The sequence below is a fragment of the Sciurus carolinensis genome, chromosome 14 (assembly GCF_902686445.1).
Source record: "Sciurus carolinensis chromosome 14, mSciCar1.2, whole genome shotgun sequence".
NCBI lineage: Eukaryota > Metazoa > Chordata > Mammalia > Rodentia > Sciuridae > Sciurus > Sciurus carolinensis.
Genome location: NC_062226.1, coordinates 72,743,045 through 72,759,423, shown reverse-complemented (window position 1 = coordinate 72,759,423; position 16,379 = coordinate 72,743,045). Strand labels below are relative to the sequence as shown.

The 16,379-nt window shown below is 41.0% G+C and overlaps 1 protein-coding gene across 6 annotated transcripts in view; it reads left to right on the top strand.

Moving 5' to 3' along the window:
* Window positions 1-220: 220 nt before the first annotated feature.
* Window positions 221-16,379, top strand: part of Cemip2 (cell migration inducing hyaluronidase 2) — a 74,344-nt gene continuing 58,185 nt past the window's right edge. The window contains exons 1-4 of one of the 6 annotated variants that reach the window (XM_047524572.1): window positions 915-1,466; window positions 1,790-1,982; window positions 2,113-2,296; window positions 15,489-15,831. In XM_047524572.1, the coding sequence (XP_047380528.1) occupies window positions 15,501-15,831 (331 nt within the window). In that variant the 5' untranslated portion in view covers window positions 915-1,466; window positions 1,790-1,982; window positions 2,113-2,296; window positions 15,489-15,500. Of the gene's footprint in view, window positions 355-676; window positions 698-908; window positions 1,467-1,789; window positions 1,983-2,112; window positions 2,297-10,417; window positions 10,538-15,488; window positions 15,832-16,379 lie in introns of those variants that run through there. The other 5 variants (XM_047524573.1, XM_047524575.1, XR_007104942.1 and 2 more) reach the window with 5 other exon arrangements.

The window sequence follows — 16,379 nt, the reverse complement described above, 5'->3', positions numbered from 1 at the left end:
TGATGGATCAAGTCCGGCCGCGCCCTCGGCGTGAGCCAACACTTTTCCTCTGTGCGGGCAGTTTCCGCGAGGGGGTCGAGGCCCCTCCAGACCTAGTGCGGGTGTCCGCAGAGAAGTATTTTGGCACTGGGGTGGGCGGGGTGTGGCTTTCAGCGTCCCCGCCCCGCCCCGCCCCTTTAAAAGGCAGCTACAGCAGAGTGGCGCGGGCAGGGGGCGTGGGGAGATGCAGGTATATTTATTCTGGCCTGAGAGTTGGGTGCTGGGAGTGCTCCAGGCTACCAGCGGAACTACCATTAGTCCCAGCAGCCTAATTCTTCGGAGAGGACTAAGATCCCAGCACCCCTAGTTGGCCAGGTGGGGGCAGCCGTGTTGCGGTGACTTTATGCTCAGAAAATTTTGTGGGAGTTTGAGAAAGTTCATTTGGGAATGATGGGACGCCGAGTAAGCCTCAGCAATGTTCGCTGAAAAAGTGGTGTCCAGCTTAGTCACTGGGTACGAGGGTCAGGTTCAACCATGGCGTGATGGGGACGCAGCGTCTTCAGATTCAGCCGGAGGTGATGGGGGCTCAGTCGAGGGTGATGGGGGACACAGGCTCAGGTTCCGCCGGAGGTGACAGGGGAGCAGTACAAAGCTCAGCTGGGGTGATGAGGGGCTCCGGTTCAGTTCTGACCAGGCCAGATGCGCGCTAACAGCACAGGTAGGAGTCTGCATGGCGCAGCGGGACGCTGTAGGTGCTCAGTTCGGTCGGCGGTGCACCAGGGCGTTGTTCCGGCTCGCGGCAGCTAGTGGCGCTGAGCGGGTAGAGTCGGAGCTCCCGGCCCTTGGAGGCGGCAGGAGGAGTTCTGCGAGGCCACCGCCTCCTCCCGCCGCAGGCTCCTCCTCTCCCTCCGCCTCCCTCGCTCTCGCTCGTCCGTCCGCCCGCCCAATCCGCAGCCCTCCGCCCAGCAAAGCCGGGCCGCTTGTCTGGCCGGCGGAGGCTGAGCGCGACCCTGGTGAGCCGCGGCGCCCGCCGACCAGGGACAAACGCGACTCCTGGGACGCGCTCTGCTTCGCGCCACCGTCTCTCCCCCTATTGTTTCTGGGACGCTTGGGCCGGCGCCGTCCGGGTCGCGATTCTCCTCCTCTTCCTCCCGGAGGGGAGGGAACGGAGAGAGCCGAGCGTTTGCTCTGGGAGAGCGCAAGCCGAGGCCCCTGCCGCCGGGGCTCCGGGCTGCAGGAGGAGGAGGCGGAGGCCGAGGCAGAGGGAAGTGCGCGTCACGCCCCGGAGGAGAGTGTTTCACCTTCAAGAGAGGCTGCGGTTACCAGTTGCGTAAAAGCAGCAGCAGCGGCGGCGGGCGCTGGGGCTTGAGGGGCTCCTTGGCCATGGAGAGGAGATCCGGACCCGACGACGCCAGGAGCTCCGCTCAGTCTCCGCGGATCCTTGCGTAGGCACCTGAGTTAACCGACGCTAGGCGGGGGAGGGGAAGGTAAGAAGCGGTAACGCCGACCCCCTGCCCCGCCTCCTTTGCTGTCCTGGGAGTCCACCGCGAGGGCGCAGACCCGGTTCTAGCACACCTTCCCTCTCCCTGGAGGCCTGGCCCGCTTTAGCGTTGGGCATTTCTGCCGAAATGAAAAACATCCTCCTGTACCCCGCAGCACCCTCCCTCCCTCTCCCGCGCGCCTCCTTTCCCAGTCTTGAGTTGGAAGTAACCAGACTCCCCAGGAGTCAGTTCTCTGCGTAAAGAAAGGGTCCTTGGGAACCGTGCCTTGATTTCTTTCTTTCCTTGTATTTTCTCATTACGTTTACGAGGACGGGAACAATGGATCTTTGAAAGTCTGTGTGAACAGCCTTAAATTTTCTGAAGAGGGCTGGGATTAAACCCCACAGGAAGCCGGCTGCAGCAGAAGGTTGATGGAATGTGCATTGTAGAGTTTCGGCTTCGGTGCGCGCGCGTTTGTGTGTTTGGAGGGGATCTTTGTCTCGTTACTGCACCCCTGGGTTGGTGAGTCCCCCATCTCCCACTTCACTTTGTGTTACTCAGGATAAGATGAGGCTTTAAAATAGCATGCAACTTTGTTTAAAGCTGGATAATGGCGTTAGCACTGGACCCCACTCTCAGCTTTTCTCTACAGAGTTGGGAGATCTTGGCAAAAGAGGTGCTGTCTCGCTGAGGACCCAAAAAGTGCTGCAGTTACTGCTAGTTTCAGCAATAAATCCAAGGTCCTGACTTCCCTGGATGCTCTCTGCTGAGGGTTGATGTGTGTCACCAGACCTCTCCCTGGAGCGGAAACAACTCACTTAAATTCTCCACATAAGGTTAGGAAAACAGACTTTGATATATGTCTCCTTTCATCAGCAGTTGAGATAAAGACAGAGTGCCCAATAATTTAAGAACTTTAATTCTGCTCACGAGCCTCTCACTACCTTGAGTTCATTCCCCTTGTTTTAGTGTGACAGCATGATGCTATGTTGCCCATTTGCACGTGTTGAGGGTGTGCAGATGTGAGCTCCTTCCAAGAGAAAAGTGAGAAGAATTTAAAGAAAGGGGGAGAGGCTTCTGAGCTGAGGGAGGCCTGAATTCCCAGGAAATGACTGCTAAAAACAAATACATATAAAGTAGCTTTATAGTTCTTTGGTTGGGTATAACAGAGTTGTTAATGCTTATTTGACCGTTGAGGGAAGCTTACTCTTTTTATAATTGGTCTGAGCATCATGAACTGGTTGGGTGCCCCATTACCTATTCAAAGGGTTCTTCTGAGTTTGTGTTATGATCAAAGCAGAAGAAGGTGCATAGGTACGTCCTCTACTTAGTAAACATTTGGTGGCACTTTTTGGTGCATGAAGTGACTCCCCTTGGTTTTCTGTGTGTTTGTACTGGAGGAGCTGGACAGTTTGGAACTTGAAGTCTGTCTTCCATATTTCAATTCAGTCTACCTGGTGCTATTTTATCTGATCTATGTGTACTTACATGCTCAGAAAACTAAGATTAGGATTGAACCTTGAGTCCTTCTGCTGTTCAGTTGTATCAGCCTGTGGATAAGAGAGTAAGCTGAGGACTGTGTGTCCATGTGTGTGTGTAAAGTAGCATCTGTAAATTCTTGCATGGTGCTTGTGTGAAGTTTCGGTGTCATGGTTAATTGAGTAAAGTCTCCTTCCTTCATCTAATCATATCCAGTGAATTTCGGAAGTGTCAAAGTCACAGAGTCACAACAGGAAACTTGAATAGTGTAATCATTCTACTAGTTACATTCTAGTACAATTAACCAAACCTGTCCTCAAACAGCTACCTAGAAAATGAGAAGACAAGTGGGGTAAAGTAGCCTTGTGGGCCATTTTTGAAGTTGAAAGGGTATTACTAGCCATGTGCCTCTGTGCAAGTTTTTGAAATTTAGAAAGATGAATCATGTTTCAGAATGAGAAAACTTTATCATCACTATCAGATTTACAGCTTGAGACTCATATTTGAAATGGTGCATGTAAATATCTACATTGTAAAGTGCTACAAATTTGAGTATTATGCCTCCCATCTACCTACCTACCATCCCTCCATCTCCACTGAACTAACAGTTATTAATTACCTATTGTAATTAGGTCATGAATTACAATAGACTCCTTTGGAAGGAGTCTTAGAACCTGCTTCATGGAGTGTTCTGTTGGTAGGGAGAGGGACGTGGGTGGAGTGGCTGCTATTGGGGAGCCACATAGCACCAAGATATACCCCATATGGTGGTTTCTAGCTACCAAGATGAATAATATATAATTTCCGCTGTTGAAGAAATGAGTATAGCCAGGGAGACAAGGAAATGAACAGTTGGGAGGTCTAGTAAGTGTGTAAGGGATTGGGGCACCGCTATGCACATTCTTTTTTTTTTTTTTTTTGGTATCTGAGGTTGAACCCAGGAGTGCTTAACCTCTGGACCTATAGCCAGCCATTTTTTTATGTTTTATTTAGAGACAGTGGAGTTTTTAAGTCCCTTGCTAAGTGGCTGAGGCTGACTTTGAATTTGAGATCCTCCTGTCTCAGCCTTCTGAGTTGCTAGGATTACAGGATGTGCCACTGTGTCTGGCTCATCATGCACAATCTTTAAGAAACCAGAGAAGGAACTGATTGGAAGTGGGGTTAGGGAACAGTTTTTTGAAAAATAAAATGTATTAAATCAAAAAAAAATAATGGGACTGAAAACTGGTATCAGGGTACCATTTTAGAATGTAAAGATTGAAGGGCTTTAAGTCAGACTTGAGTTTCAAACAAGATTTTGACAGTTGCTAACCATTTGCTACTGGGAAAATCCCCTCTGATTTTCTTCATCTGTAAAGTGAGTTTTCAAATGCTTTATGGAATGTTCTGAGGATAAAATTGGATTAAATTTGCTGTGTATATGCTAAAATACTGTATAAGTTAGTGCTGTGTGTTACTAAAGGGAGCTTTCAATATGTGTGTGTTTTAAAAGCTATCATTAGATATAAACCATAGCTTGGACTGGTCTTAGCCACAGATTTCCAATTTATTGGCCTCTTGCAGATAGTTTTGAGTTCCCTCCGGGGAAGCAAGTCTTTGGATTTTAGGCTCTAGCTATTATTATATGGTATTCCTCACCTAGGTGGGGTTCTTCCCATCCCAGACACAGGGAATCTTCTACATTTCATTTGGGTTGTGAGGGTTTTTTTTTTTTTTTTTTTTTTTTTTTGCCGTGCTAGGGATTTGAACCCAGGGCCTTGTGCTTGCGAGGCAAGCACTCTACTAACTGAGCTCTATCCCCAGCCCTGGGTTGTGAGGATTAATTGAAGGATGAGCTTTCTGGTACAGTGCATCCATGGAGTGATGGACTGAGTTTGTCCTGTAACATTCGCTTATCACCCTGCCTCCCAGGCCAAGCTGGCCCTAAATTCCCTCTATCATACAAGATGCATATGGGAAAGAAAAGAGGAAAAGAAAGAAAAGAAAGCAAGAGAAGCTCTGTATCTGCATTTTTGAGACCATGAAAAATCACCTAATTTTCTCCATTTGTAAAGAGTTATAATTTCCAACTAGATTGTTAAAGGCTGTTCTCTCAATAACAGCAGCTGCTGTCTAGGTGAAATTTGAATCTGTAAGCAATACTTGCTTTAGTTCTCTACTTGAAATAGAATTAAGCTCATCTGACATTTTAATAAATAGCCTTTGATAGAACTCCAAACTCAGATATTTAAACGTTAAATGACTTTTTTGAAGAAAGGGGATGATATGAATGTAAATTGGTTTTCTGAACAATTTTTCATGTGCTGAATCCTAGCATATAGTTCTAGGGGATCTTAAAAATAATATTAAAAGAAGGAAGTTGAGACCTAGAGACGCTCACTAATTAGGTAAGGTCATATAGTAATTTAATGACTGAGCAGGGACAAGACCTCCTTTGTCTCTATTTCCAGACACCCCACCCCCTGCCCCCCGCGATATATTCTCATTTATTCCAGTTTAGCTTTGTTAGCAATATAGTTATTTGAATGTTTTCATGGTCAAATAGTTTGCATTTGGGCATAGAAACCCATTGCATCCTAGTTAAAGACAGACCCTATATCTTCTTTCCATTTCACAGTACTTACATATAATCTGGTGATCATGGTGGGGTGATGTTACTTGTAATAAATTTCTGTCAAATAAGGAACTAAGTGTAAAAATAATGTTAGCTTTACTTGCATTTTCTGTAAACAGGACCAAGTTTAAAATACTGTAGAAGTGTACTTTTTTCCCTAAGAAGCAAGTTCCTGGAAACATTATTCAGATTTGTGTTGTGAATCACAGGATAAAGGCATACTGGAAATAGTTTGTATGTTCTTTTGTTTTTCCTGTATTTGCTTTGGGAAAGCTTTAGTGTTGATCATCAGGACCTACCTTTAGCAAATATTTTGTTTTATTTCTAAAATGTGCAAGGTCCTGCTGCTTTCTGTGAGCAGAACAAAGATAAATGAGACGTGGGGTCTTTATTAAAATACCTCTTAAAAAAGTGAAGCAGACTTGGAAGCTGTAATTATTATCTCCTAACAAATTAATCCTGTGATCTGTGAAGCAAAACTCTTTGGAAATTGTTATTCTTAGATTAAAGTCATAAGCAGATTTGTAGCAAGACACATTTTCATTATTGCACGAAGAGTGGTACATCTTTTGCATTTATTATATTAGGGCCTCATGTTAGTTTGGACAGTAAGTAAAAGTTTGGCAGCATTTGATGAATTTTATATGATGAAAAATTTGCTGAAGAAAGATCATGCCATTTTTAACTTTAATGTATTAAAAAAAGAAAAAAGTGCCTTTAACACCGCCTAGAAGGGTCCTTAGGACATTGTTGGTTGAAGAGTTACAATCCACATTGAGCCACTCAGAAAAAAGAATTGTCCTTATTAACTGTGAGTTTGATGTAAGTATCTTAGAACATACAAATATTCGCCATAAACTAGATGTCTTCATCAGGTTTGTTACCAAATCTCTCTCAAGTCTCTCTCACTGATTTGGAGACTTTCCCCAAATTACTGTCTTGCCCTTTGGAGGCTGCAAGCCTTCTGTTGTCATAATGGCCCGAGCTAATGGTGACTCATTTTCCTGAATAATGAATGGTTTTCACACACAATGAAATTGGAAAATTAATTATTAACATCTTAGGAATTGGCAAGTTTAATTTAGCACTCAGAAAAATGCCCAAGTCCTGTTTCAGAAGGAATGAGAAAAATGAATCATTTTTAAAAAATGGTGACCAAACAAAGCAAAAAACCCCATATAACATTATTTTTTGAGATCAAGAGTGCCACCACTATAAAATGATCTTTATATTAGAATTTTAAAAATTATGCCTCTTGAATGAAAAAGGTGTGACTTTAATTGCTCGATATGTATATACTGATAGCCATTTCCCAGCCAGTGGCATATTCAAGCATAAATAAGTGCTGCTCATGTTGAGGAGCTAGCACTTTGATAGGAAGTAGGATGTATGTGACCACATACCACTTAAAAGGCCAATTGAGGACTGAATGGCCTTTCAGCACAGTTAATGACATCTTTTGATTCTCAACAATTGCTGCTTTCCCAAGGGCCTGCCCTGACTTGGATACCGCCTGTCCTTACTGTATGGGAACTGCTCCCAGTATAGGATCAGCTGGTGGGTAACTTCCTAGCTGCCTGGTTACCATGTGGTCTTAGCTTGACTTTAACCTTCTTGCCCCCTGTTTTTGTTTATAACAATAGCCTGTCCTGCTTTCAGGTATCCCTGTTTAGATACACAAAGTCCAACCACGGCTGTAGTGCTGGACAGTTGCTTGTTCACAGAGGTCCTGATTTTTGACTCTGGCATCCTTGAGTCTTGGTGAGCAGAAGGCAACTGGTGAGAAGAGTTCATGTGGTCCATTTGTTTAGCCTCGGCTTCATATGCCCTAGGAAGAGGTAAAGACTGGGTTTTGTATTTTGGCTTGAAACTTGCCTTCCAAAGAATAGGAAAGACTTTTTGGGTCTGTTGTTTCCCTGCCCTATTGGTGTGTTATACAGTGTATTGTTATTTTAGTGTAAGTTTAGTGGTAGATTTTAGTGAGTACTTATAAAGTAAGGAAGTTATCAATAATGGTCTGATGGTACACATTTAGGTTAGTAAATTTGCTGGGACTTTTAGAAAATTTAAACTCACTTCCATTCATAGACATTTAATAAATTCTGGTGATCACCTCTTCAGACCCACCAGACCAGTTTATTTGTCCCAACGTGCCCTGGAATTTCTCCTTCACTGGGCCTGGATGCCTCCCCCACATCCTCTCAGCACTGGGCTTGGAGTTCTTTGATTGGAGGGTTCATAGACATTTTTTTTTTTTTTTTCACCACTGTGTCTACATTTTCTAGCAGAGTCCTCAAGAGATTCTCAAAACTAAACTTGTCCCTGTTTGGAAATGTTTTGCTCCCAGTGGCTAAAATTGTATTAAAAATAGGTTATGTATTACAGTTAAAAGAAATGGTCCACTTGAGATCTGGTCCTGCCATTAACAGAATGGATTGAGTGAGTAGCCCTGGATCATATGAGTTTGGACATCTGATTATTCCTCTAGCCCAGTTTTGGTTTGAAAGGCATGTCAAAACATACTCATTGTGTATTTCCTATTGTCATTGCATTTCAGTGTCTGTATATCACTAGATCTTGAACTTTGGTGTGCCTATACTTGTTTCCCCAACACATCTCGGATTTATCCCCCCACCCCTCCACTTTTCAGTATTCTTCCAACGTAACTTTCCTGGCTCTTTCTTCTTGCGAAGTATTTTAAAGCATTGTCCCTGGCACTCTGTAGAGAATGCAGCCCACAGACAGCTCTGGCCTTTGCTGTAACCTTAATTAAATCAGCCTCCCTCAGGTCAGGCTTTGGCTTTGGTTTGTTCTTTTGAAGGTCAGCTGCAAGGCTGACACATGCCTGCACCACCATTGTGTGCCTCTGCCTAGCCATCCGTCACTGTCAGCAGGTTGGAAGCCTCTCTTGTGTCTTACCAGCTGCTGGGCAGGAGGGCCTGGGGGATGGTCTAAGGAGCATGGGGGTGGGGGGAGGACCGAGGAGAGCAGCTTCTCAGTAGAAAGAATTAAGGAGGGAAAGGAATCTGATGAATAATAATAGGGAAAAAGAAACAAGACTGAGCCAGGACAGATAGGTAAAATGACCCTCTCCCTCAGTGACTAATTTTCCAGAACATCTTCTGGCAGTTTATCTTTTAGTTCTGTTGAAAGACAAAATTACAGCCAATTTACTTATGGATCTGCTGGGCTTTAATTGGAAATCCATGAATGGTACAGCCTCCATGCACTAAAATAGGAGAGCTCCTGACCAGGCAGAGGCAGAACAGTGGGAACAAGGAAACAGCAATAGAAAAAAGCTGATTGGTTAACATCGCGTTACTGCAGGTTACTTTTTTTTTGTATAAGAGTTAGTTAAAGCAGAAGGGACTTCCATATTCCACTGACTGGAGTAATTTGGAATCTCCCGTTTTCAGGGAAAAATTGGTTTATCTTGGGATCTTACATGAAATCCTACAGATTTCTGAATGAAAGTGGAATTCATTTTTTTCAACAATCTCTTCCACGTAACTGTATGTATCAACTTAGCATTTATGCTGAATTTCTTTGTTTTAGAAAAAGTATTTTATTCTGTCCACGCTGGAAGAAGATTGGGTACTACATCATATTCTTCTACACTGTATAAAAAGACCCTCTCAAAAAGCCCTTTGTTTATAGAAAATCTACATAATAGATTTAAGTACATCATCTTCATGAGAAAATTGGTCACACTTAAACATTTATTTGAAAAATCGACAAATTAATGGACAACTTTGCTAAGTTTATTTTTTGTCTCCTTCCTTCCTTTCTCCCTTTCTTGGGGATTGAACCCAGGACCTCACACCTGTTAGGTAAGTACTCTACCACTGAGTTATATCCCTAGCTCTTTTTAAAGGAATTTTTAATTTTGAGACCTAGGTCTCACTAAGTTGTCCATACTAGCCTCCAACCCAAGATCCTGCTATCTTGGCCTCCCAAGTAGCTGGGGTTACAGGCATATGTCACCACACATGGCCTATTTATTTCTGTTGAACTGTTCTATACAATCAAGATATTGAACTCACGTTTATCAACAGACATAATCTAAATCTAAAACAAAACTAAATGAAATACCTACCTTGCCCACCAAAACAAATGAAAAACAAAACAAAAACCAAAACCCCCAAACTGCAAATCACTTTGTTATTCTCCGTTATGCCTTTTTTTGTTTTAGTAAGTTGGGAATGCGGATTCATTAATCAAAAATTCAAGGCTGTTAGGAGCTGGTTATATATTTTATTGGGTCAGAAGTACTAATAATAAAATCCATGATTTGTTTTCATGATAATTCACACATACCTTGTTTCTGAAATGTTTTACTTTTTGGTTCATGTTTTTGCTTTTTGGGCATACCAGTCAGTATGTTGTAAAGATCTTAATGAAAGGAAACGTTTTCTTGGCCAAATATTGATCTGTTATACCTGTACTGTTGTAAAGTAAAGTCTGGAACTTGTGGAATTTACCCATGGATTGAATACTTTTTAAAAATTTTGTCCTTGATATAAAAAAAAAAGAATAAATTAGATCACCCTAGCTTCTTGTCTGTTCTTCATGCCTAAAGTATCCATTAAAAATAAATTCTCATAAGCTGGGTGTGGTAGTGCACTTCTGTAATTCCAGTGACTCTGGAGGCTGAGGCAGGAAGATCACAAGTTCAAGGCCATCCTCAGCATTTACTGAGACTCGGCGTCTCAAAGTGAAAAATAAAAAAGAACTGGTAAAGCACTCCTGGGTTCAAACCCCTGTCCCCTTTCCCCATCCCAAGAAAAGTTCTCATAAAAAGTGTAGGTGGGATTAAAAGAAATTTAAATAAGTCAGAATAATTGGGTTTTCATTAGGTGTTCAATATAGGACCAGTCTGCATGTCTTGACCACTGGCCGTGGGACCCCTCTGCCTTGGACTGAAAGAACTGTTAATTTGGGGACTGATGATATAACCTGTGGGCAAGTGTCCTCAACTACTCCAGTAAGTGATAATTACAGGGTAGTGAATTTGTTTTGCATATTGGCATCTCAGCCTTAGACCATTAGAACCCAGCCCTTCTGAAGAACTCTCACTAGTTCTGAATTACTGCTGCAGCCTCCATATTCAAAAGACTTTCCTTTCAAACACAGTCTTTCTTGGCTGTCAGCTTAACAATATAAAGTGACTGGAATGTTTTCCTTATTTTCTGTGTGCCTATTGCGTTTCATAGTGTGTGGTTAAACCATTGAAAAAAATTGTAAAAGGCTAAACTTGTCCAGGTAGTTTACTACTCTTTATCTAACTTTCCTGTCTGCAGTTGTTATTACACTTTTTAGTCAACAATTAGATTTGTATTTGTTTGAAGTAATGTTCTTAATTTCTACCACATCAGAGACTCTCAAAGAGATTAGTTAAATTTCTCAGAGCCTGAAGAATGTTGAAGAAGGATTAAATGGGAAGTTTCAGTTTATGTGTGTGGGGTAGGGGGAGGGAGGAACAGAGGAATCTTGTAGTTTAACAGATTGTTTGGGAGTATACTTACACAAAATCAAACATCTCTGAATGAGAGTGCATTTTATTTTTTTCAACCATCTGTCAGTTTTCTCCCAAATATGAATAAACACGCGTGCGTACACACACACACACACACACACACACACACACGTGCACGTGCCTGTAGTATTATGTTGAATTCTTTTGCAGGAATTTGTGATCTGAGTTCAACAACCTCTTATTGAGTACCTCCTATGTGTAATATCCTATGAGTACACCAAGACAAGAAAGACCTCACCCTAGTCTCAAGAGGCACTGCAGGAGTTGGGCAAGTACATAAATGGAACCTAAGGCGTCCAGTAGTGTGATCCTCTTAGAGTTTTAAGCACAATACAGAGAAGAGGGGACACAGGAAATGTCGAGAAGGCCTTGTAAAAGGGACGGTGCAGAATTGAAAACTTTGAGAGTATCTCAAGATTTTTTTCAAAATCACGCCCCCTTTTCCAGCTTTTTTTTTTTAATCTTTAATGTTATTGAAATTTAAAAATTGTTTGTATTCTGTGATTACTTATTATAATTTATTGAAAAATAAATTAATTGAATGCTCTTACCAATTGTATATGTCCTTCCTACCTCAAGCTGTTATTTGAGGTAAGGTCCTCTTTATCCAAGAAAAGAATTTTATTTGAAATAATAATGTTTTTAAACTTTTTTGGGGGGGTGGCAGCTGAGAATTAGACAAAAGTACTAGGTACTTGTTTGACTGTTTTCCTTGTATATGTATATCTTTTTAGTCTGTGATGTTTTCATAGTCTTAGTCATTTCTTCAATTAACTACTCACATATTTGCCTAACTTGCCTCTGTAAATTTTTAAATTTTATTTTTGTGGTTTTGGGGGTGGAACCCTGGGCAGGTGCTCTGCTTTGGAGCTATGGCCTCCATCTTGCCCATGTGACCGGTTAATTGCCTGTTAACTTGTTTGATGTATAACAAGCGTTTTGAACTACCACTTTTTGTTTTCCAGTAAATACTCACAAAATAATCCTTTCAAGGAATATCTAAATGCCCCCAAAATTGTGCTTTTCAAAACTAGGGAATGCATTTCCAATTTCAATATGAATAACTTGGATCATCTCCCTTTTTGGATGATCTGTTTTATTTTAGGGGTTATCATAGCTGTAATACCCCTAAAATGTTTTGTAAAATATGCTAGATCCCTTCTACATAGGTTGTTCTTTCCACTACATGTACAAACCCTTTAAAAACCAGCGTATAATGCAAACACACACACCACATCAAAGTGAAATTGGTCAGTGTAAAATTGAATTGGTGCATAATGTTTGCACTAAAGCCTTGAAAGCCAGAGGATATTCTTCATTGTCTTACCCCTGGTAGTTCCCTTCTTTGTTTTCAGGATGCCAAATTCAAATGCTGCAAGTAGTATTAACAACTTTACATATTAGGCAGCGATTGGAGACAGCCTGAGAACCTACACACCATTTTAATGATATTTCCTTGGCTAGTTTTACTCTGCCTTCCAAACAGTTGATTCAAAATTGAATGTAGGAGTTGTATTTCTTGAGAATACTCAAGCTTTTGTAAGTCCCCCAGTTTCACCCCAATCTTCTGACAGCAGGGACTCACAGTTGCTTACTGAATGAGTGAAATGGCATGTTTTTCCATGAACAATTTATATCTGTAACTAGTAACTAATATACTTTAAATTGATTAATAATATTATGCCCCAAGTAAACCCATATGTGTAAAATGAAATTTTAAATTTTGCATCTTACATTCTTAAAAATCTTAAATTGAGAGGGGTGTCTACTTAAAACATGATTTTTTTTTGCTTTTATTCTAAGCTATGATTGCCAACAATATATTAATTCCTAGGAAAAGAATACTTGTACATTTGCATGTTTTTCAGTGAAATAGACCTAATGGACTCAGAATGTATTTCTATTTATCATCTATCCGCTTTTAGCTTGGGGTAGTCACTATCTGAATTTTCATCCTGGGTTGCCATTTTGTAACCTTGAGGACACAGATTATTCTCAGTGTACCAGTGAGCACAGCTCACTGCCTTTTAATTTTTCTTGGGTACATCTGGTGACACATTGTCTCACACAAAAGGGCCCTCCAGCCTGTTAAGTAGTACAACCTTTCTCACCCCTAAACAATGAGGTATCAGAGGATTGCAGCCTGAGAAACAAAGGATTCCCACTCCCTTTCAGAGAAGATTATGGCCCTAATTCCCTCCCCTTCTGAAAGATTGGCACTCAGGAATATCTAGTTTAGTCCTTGCTTTGTTAATAGAGGATCCTAAGGAGGCTCTTTGTTATGCTCTTTCTTTTCTTCCAGCAGGATGTATCCATTATTTGGTCTCTTGCCTGGTACATTCAGCAATTTCTTCAATAGCACCTTGAATGGTGGTGTTTTCTTTTGTTGGGAAGCAAAAGCTTTATTTAAATAATTACTTTTGTTCACGAGTGGAACACCACAAAGCTAGTGTTTTCCACAGATGCACTGATTCTAGAACATTCTTTGCCCCATGTAAAATCAGCATCAATTGTGGATTAGATTTCCTTTCTGTCCCCATTAATTTTCAGGTCCTTTGAATTCTGGGAATGCTTATTTGTGGCTTCTCTAATGATTGTTTTGTGTTTGATGGGGTTTGCGAATGCTTTACAGCATTTGGAAGGCACCCTTATTACTAGAATCTTGTTCATTGTTTGGCACATGAGGTGGATTAATTGTGAGGTTATTGAATGAAGTCAGGTGATGCTGAGATGCTCTAGTTAAGGAAGGGACATAGTGGAAGAGGACAAACATCATGTTCCTAAAGCCCTTGAGCACATCTTATTTATCCACTCATTGCAACAAAACAGTATATGGTTTAACTAGTTCTTCTGCCCTCCCTCCCTCCTTTCTTTTACAAATTAACAAAACTTCATTCAAAACCTGCACATGATCACTGTAAACATAAGAAAATTAAAAAAAAAATTTCCCTTTGTGTGTGTTAGTTTTTCCTAGATAAAAATGAACCAAGTACTGTATAGGCTAGTGAACTTCTACATGAAAAATTCCTGACAAGATTAATATGCCCTTCCATGCTCAGCAAGGTTCTGATCACATTTTTAGAAAAATGCATTCTTTAAAGTTATTGCCTCTCAATTGTTTAGAAAGATGCAGTGTATAACTTGACAGCCTGAACTTCAGAGTCAGAGTACCTGGGTTTAAGTCTTGGTTGTCTACATTTGTTGTGTGATGTTCGGGAAAGCTTATTAACCTTTCTAGGTCTCTCTCTCTCTCTCTCTCTCTCTCTCTCTCTCTCTCTCTCTCTCTCTCTCTCTCTCTCTCTTTCCCAAAGGCAAAATGGAAATAATGTACCTACTTGTAGATTGGTTGTATGCAGTCTGTTAAATAAGTTAATAACACATAAGGTGTTTAGAACAGTGTTTGGTAGTAATTGCATGTTAGCTATTTTTCTTTTTAAAATCACCTAAACCATAATATTTGAATGTCTACTTTTTTAGGGAAAAAATTCAGGATTTAAATAAGATAGACGTTAGGCTTTCCGATAGATTGAATTCAGAGTCTATAGTGAAGTGAGAATAAGGTAGAAATACTGAAATTGCTTAACCCCAAGATAAATCTAGTAGGAAAATTCACCTATCTGTTGGAACTTTCTAGGGCCAACTTATGGCCCTCATAGTATACTTGGACTTTTTAGTTTAAAGAACTCTGCATAATAATATGCTAAGTGTGATCAGCTGCTTCAGTGTCACTAAGGTGCCTTTATAAAAAAATAAAAAGAAAAGTAAAATCCAGAGCCCTTTTTGCATCATTTGGGTCACAATCACAGGGGCAGAGAGCCCAGGAATCTACATTTTTAACAAGCTTTCCTGGTGGTTCTTAGGCGTAATAAAAATTGAGAACAGCTGGTGAGAGCAGTTGGCTCTAGAGGCTTGCTAGATTCACTTGGGGAACATTTAAAAGATACAGATGCTCGGATCCTGGCTTAGCCATCTGATTTAATTGTTTTGGGGCGTGGCCTGGGCATTAGCGTTAGCAGGTGATTAAAATGTGCACCTGGAGTGGAGGAGTGGCGGCATTAGAAGACAATTAGTGAAGGTGATTGTTGACATAATTTATTATATCAGGGCTGTAAGCTTACTTGAGATTTTCAAAAAGTCATTACAGTGGTTACCAGGGCCTGGGGATTGAATAGGGAATTATTTAATGGGTATGAAGTTTTTGTTTGGGATGATGAAAAAGTCCTGGAAAGGGATGGTGGTGATGGTCACACAATTTTGTAAATATGTTTAATGCCACAGAACTTAAAAATGGTTAAATGGAAAGTTTTATATTATGTATATTTTGCCACAATAAAAAAAAGCTTTAAAGACATTACAATTTACGTATTCAGAACTGTATTGTTATTTTTTCTTTTCACAGTGACAGGGTATCATGTATGCCACTGATTCCAGGGGACACTCCCCTGCTTTCCTACAAACTCAGAACGGAAACGGCCATCGTTCACCTGGTTATGTTCCAGGGAAGATCGTTCCCCTGCGTCCCCCACCTCCTCCAAAGAGCCAAGCTTCAGCCAAGTTTACCTCCATCCGACAAGAAGCACAGGCAGCCTTTGCATTCTCACCTGAAGAACAGCAAACACAAAGAGCAAGCCGGAAGCAGAAGCGACACAAGAATACTTTCATTTGCTTTGCTATAACTAGTTTGTCATTTTTTGTTGCACTTGGAGTCATTTTAGGAATATCCTCAAAATATGCCCCAGATGGTAAGTGTGTGTGTGTGTGTGTGTGTGTGTGTGTGTGCATGTGTGTGTATGCTGTGCATGTAGAACACATTCCCAAAGAAGAAAGGAGGACATATTAGAATAATGTTTGAAAACTTTTATTTCCATAAGTTGGCTGTAGCTAGCCAAGACTGGGTTAGGCATTATAGGGGTGTAACTTGTTATGAATGAGAACAGTTGTTTAAAGAATCCATTGGAAATTATAAATTTCAAGGATTTGCTTTTCCCTGTTGTTTTTCCACTTGGTCCTGGTGCTCAAGTTGTTCTTGGAATCTCTCTTTTGGAAATGCTTTTAAGAATCTTTACTGAATTCTTGTGGGAGCACAATTTCAATCTTTGTGGTAGTATGATTTTTGGACTACCAAAAGTATTTTTTTGTCATAAATGTGATAAACTGGATTTGATTTTTTTAAAAATGAATGATTAAAAATAATAACAACTTGTTTGTGGTTTGGAATGAGCTTGGCAGACAGTTCCAAAGGAGGAACTTCAGATATTTCTTGGTTATATGCAGTGTACATCCTTAAAGT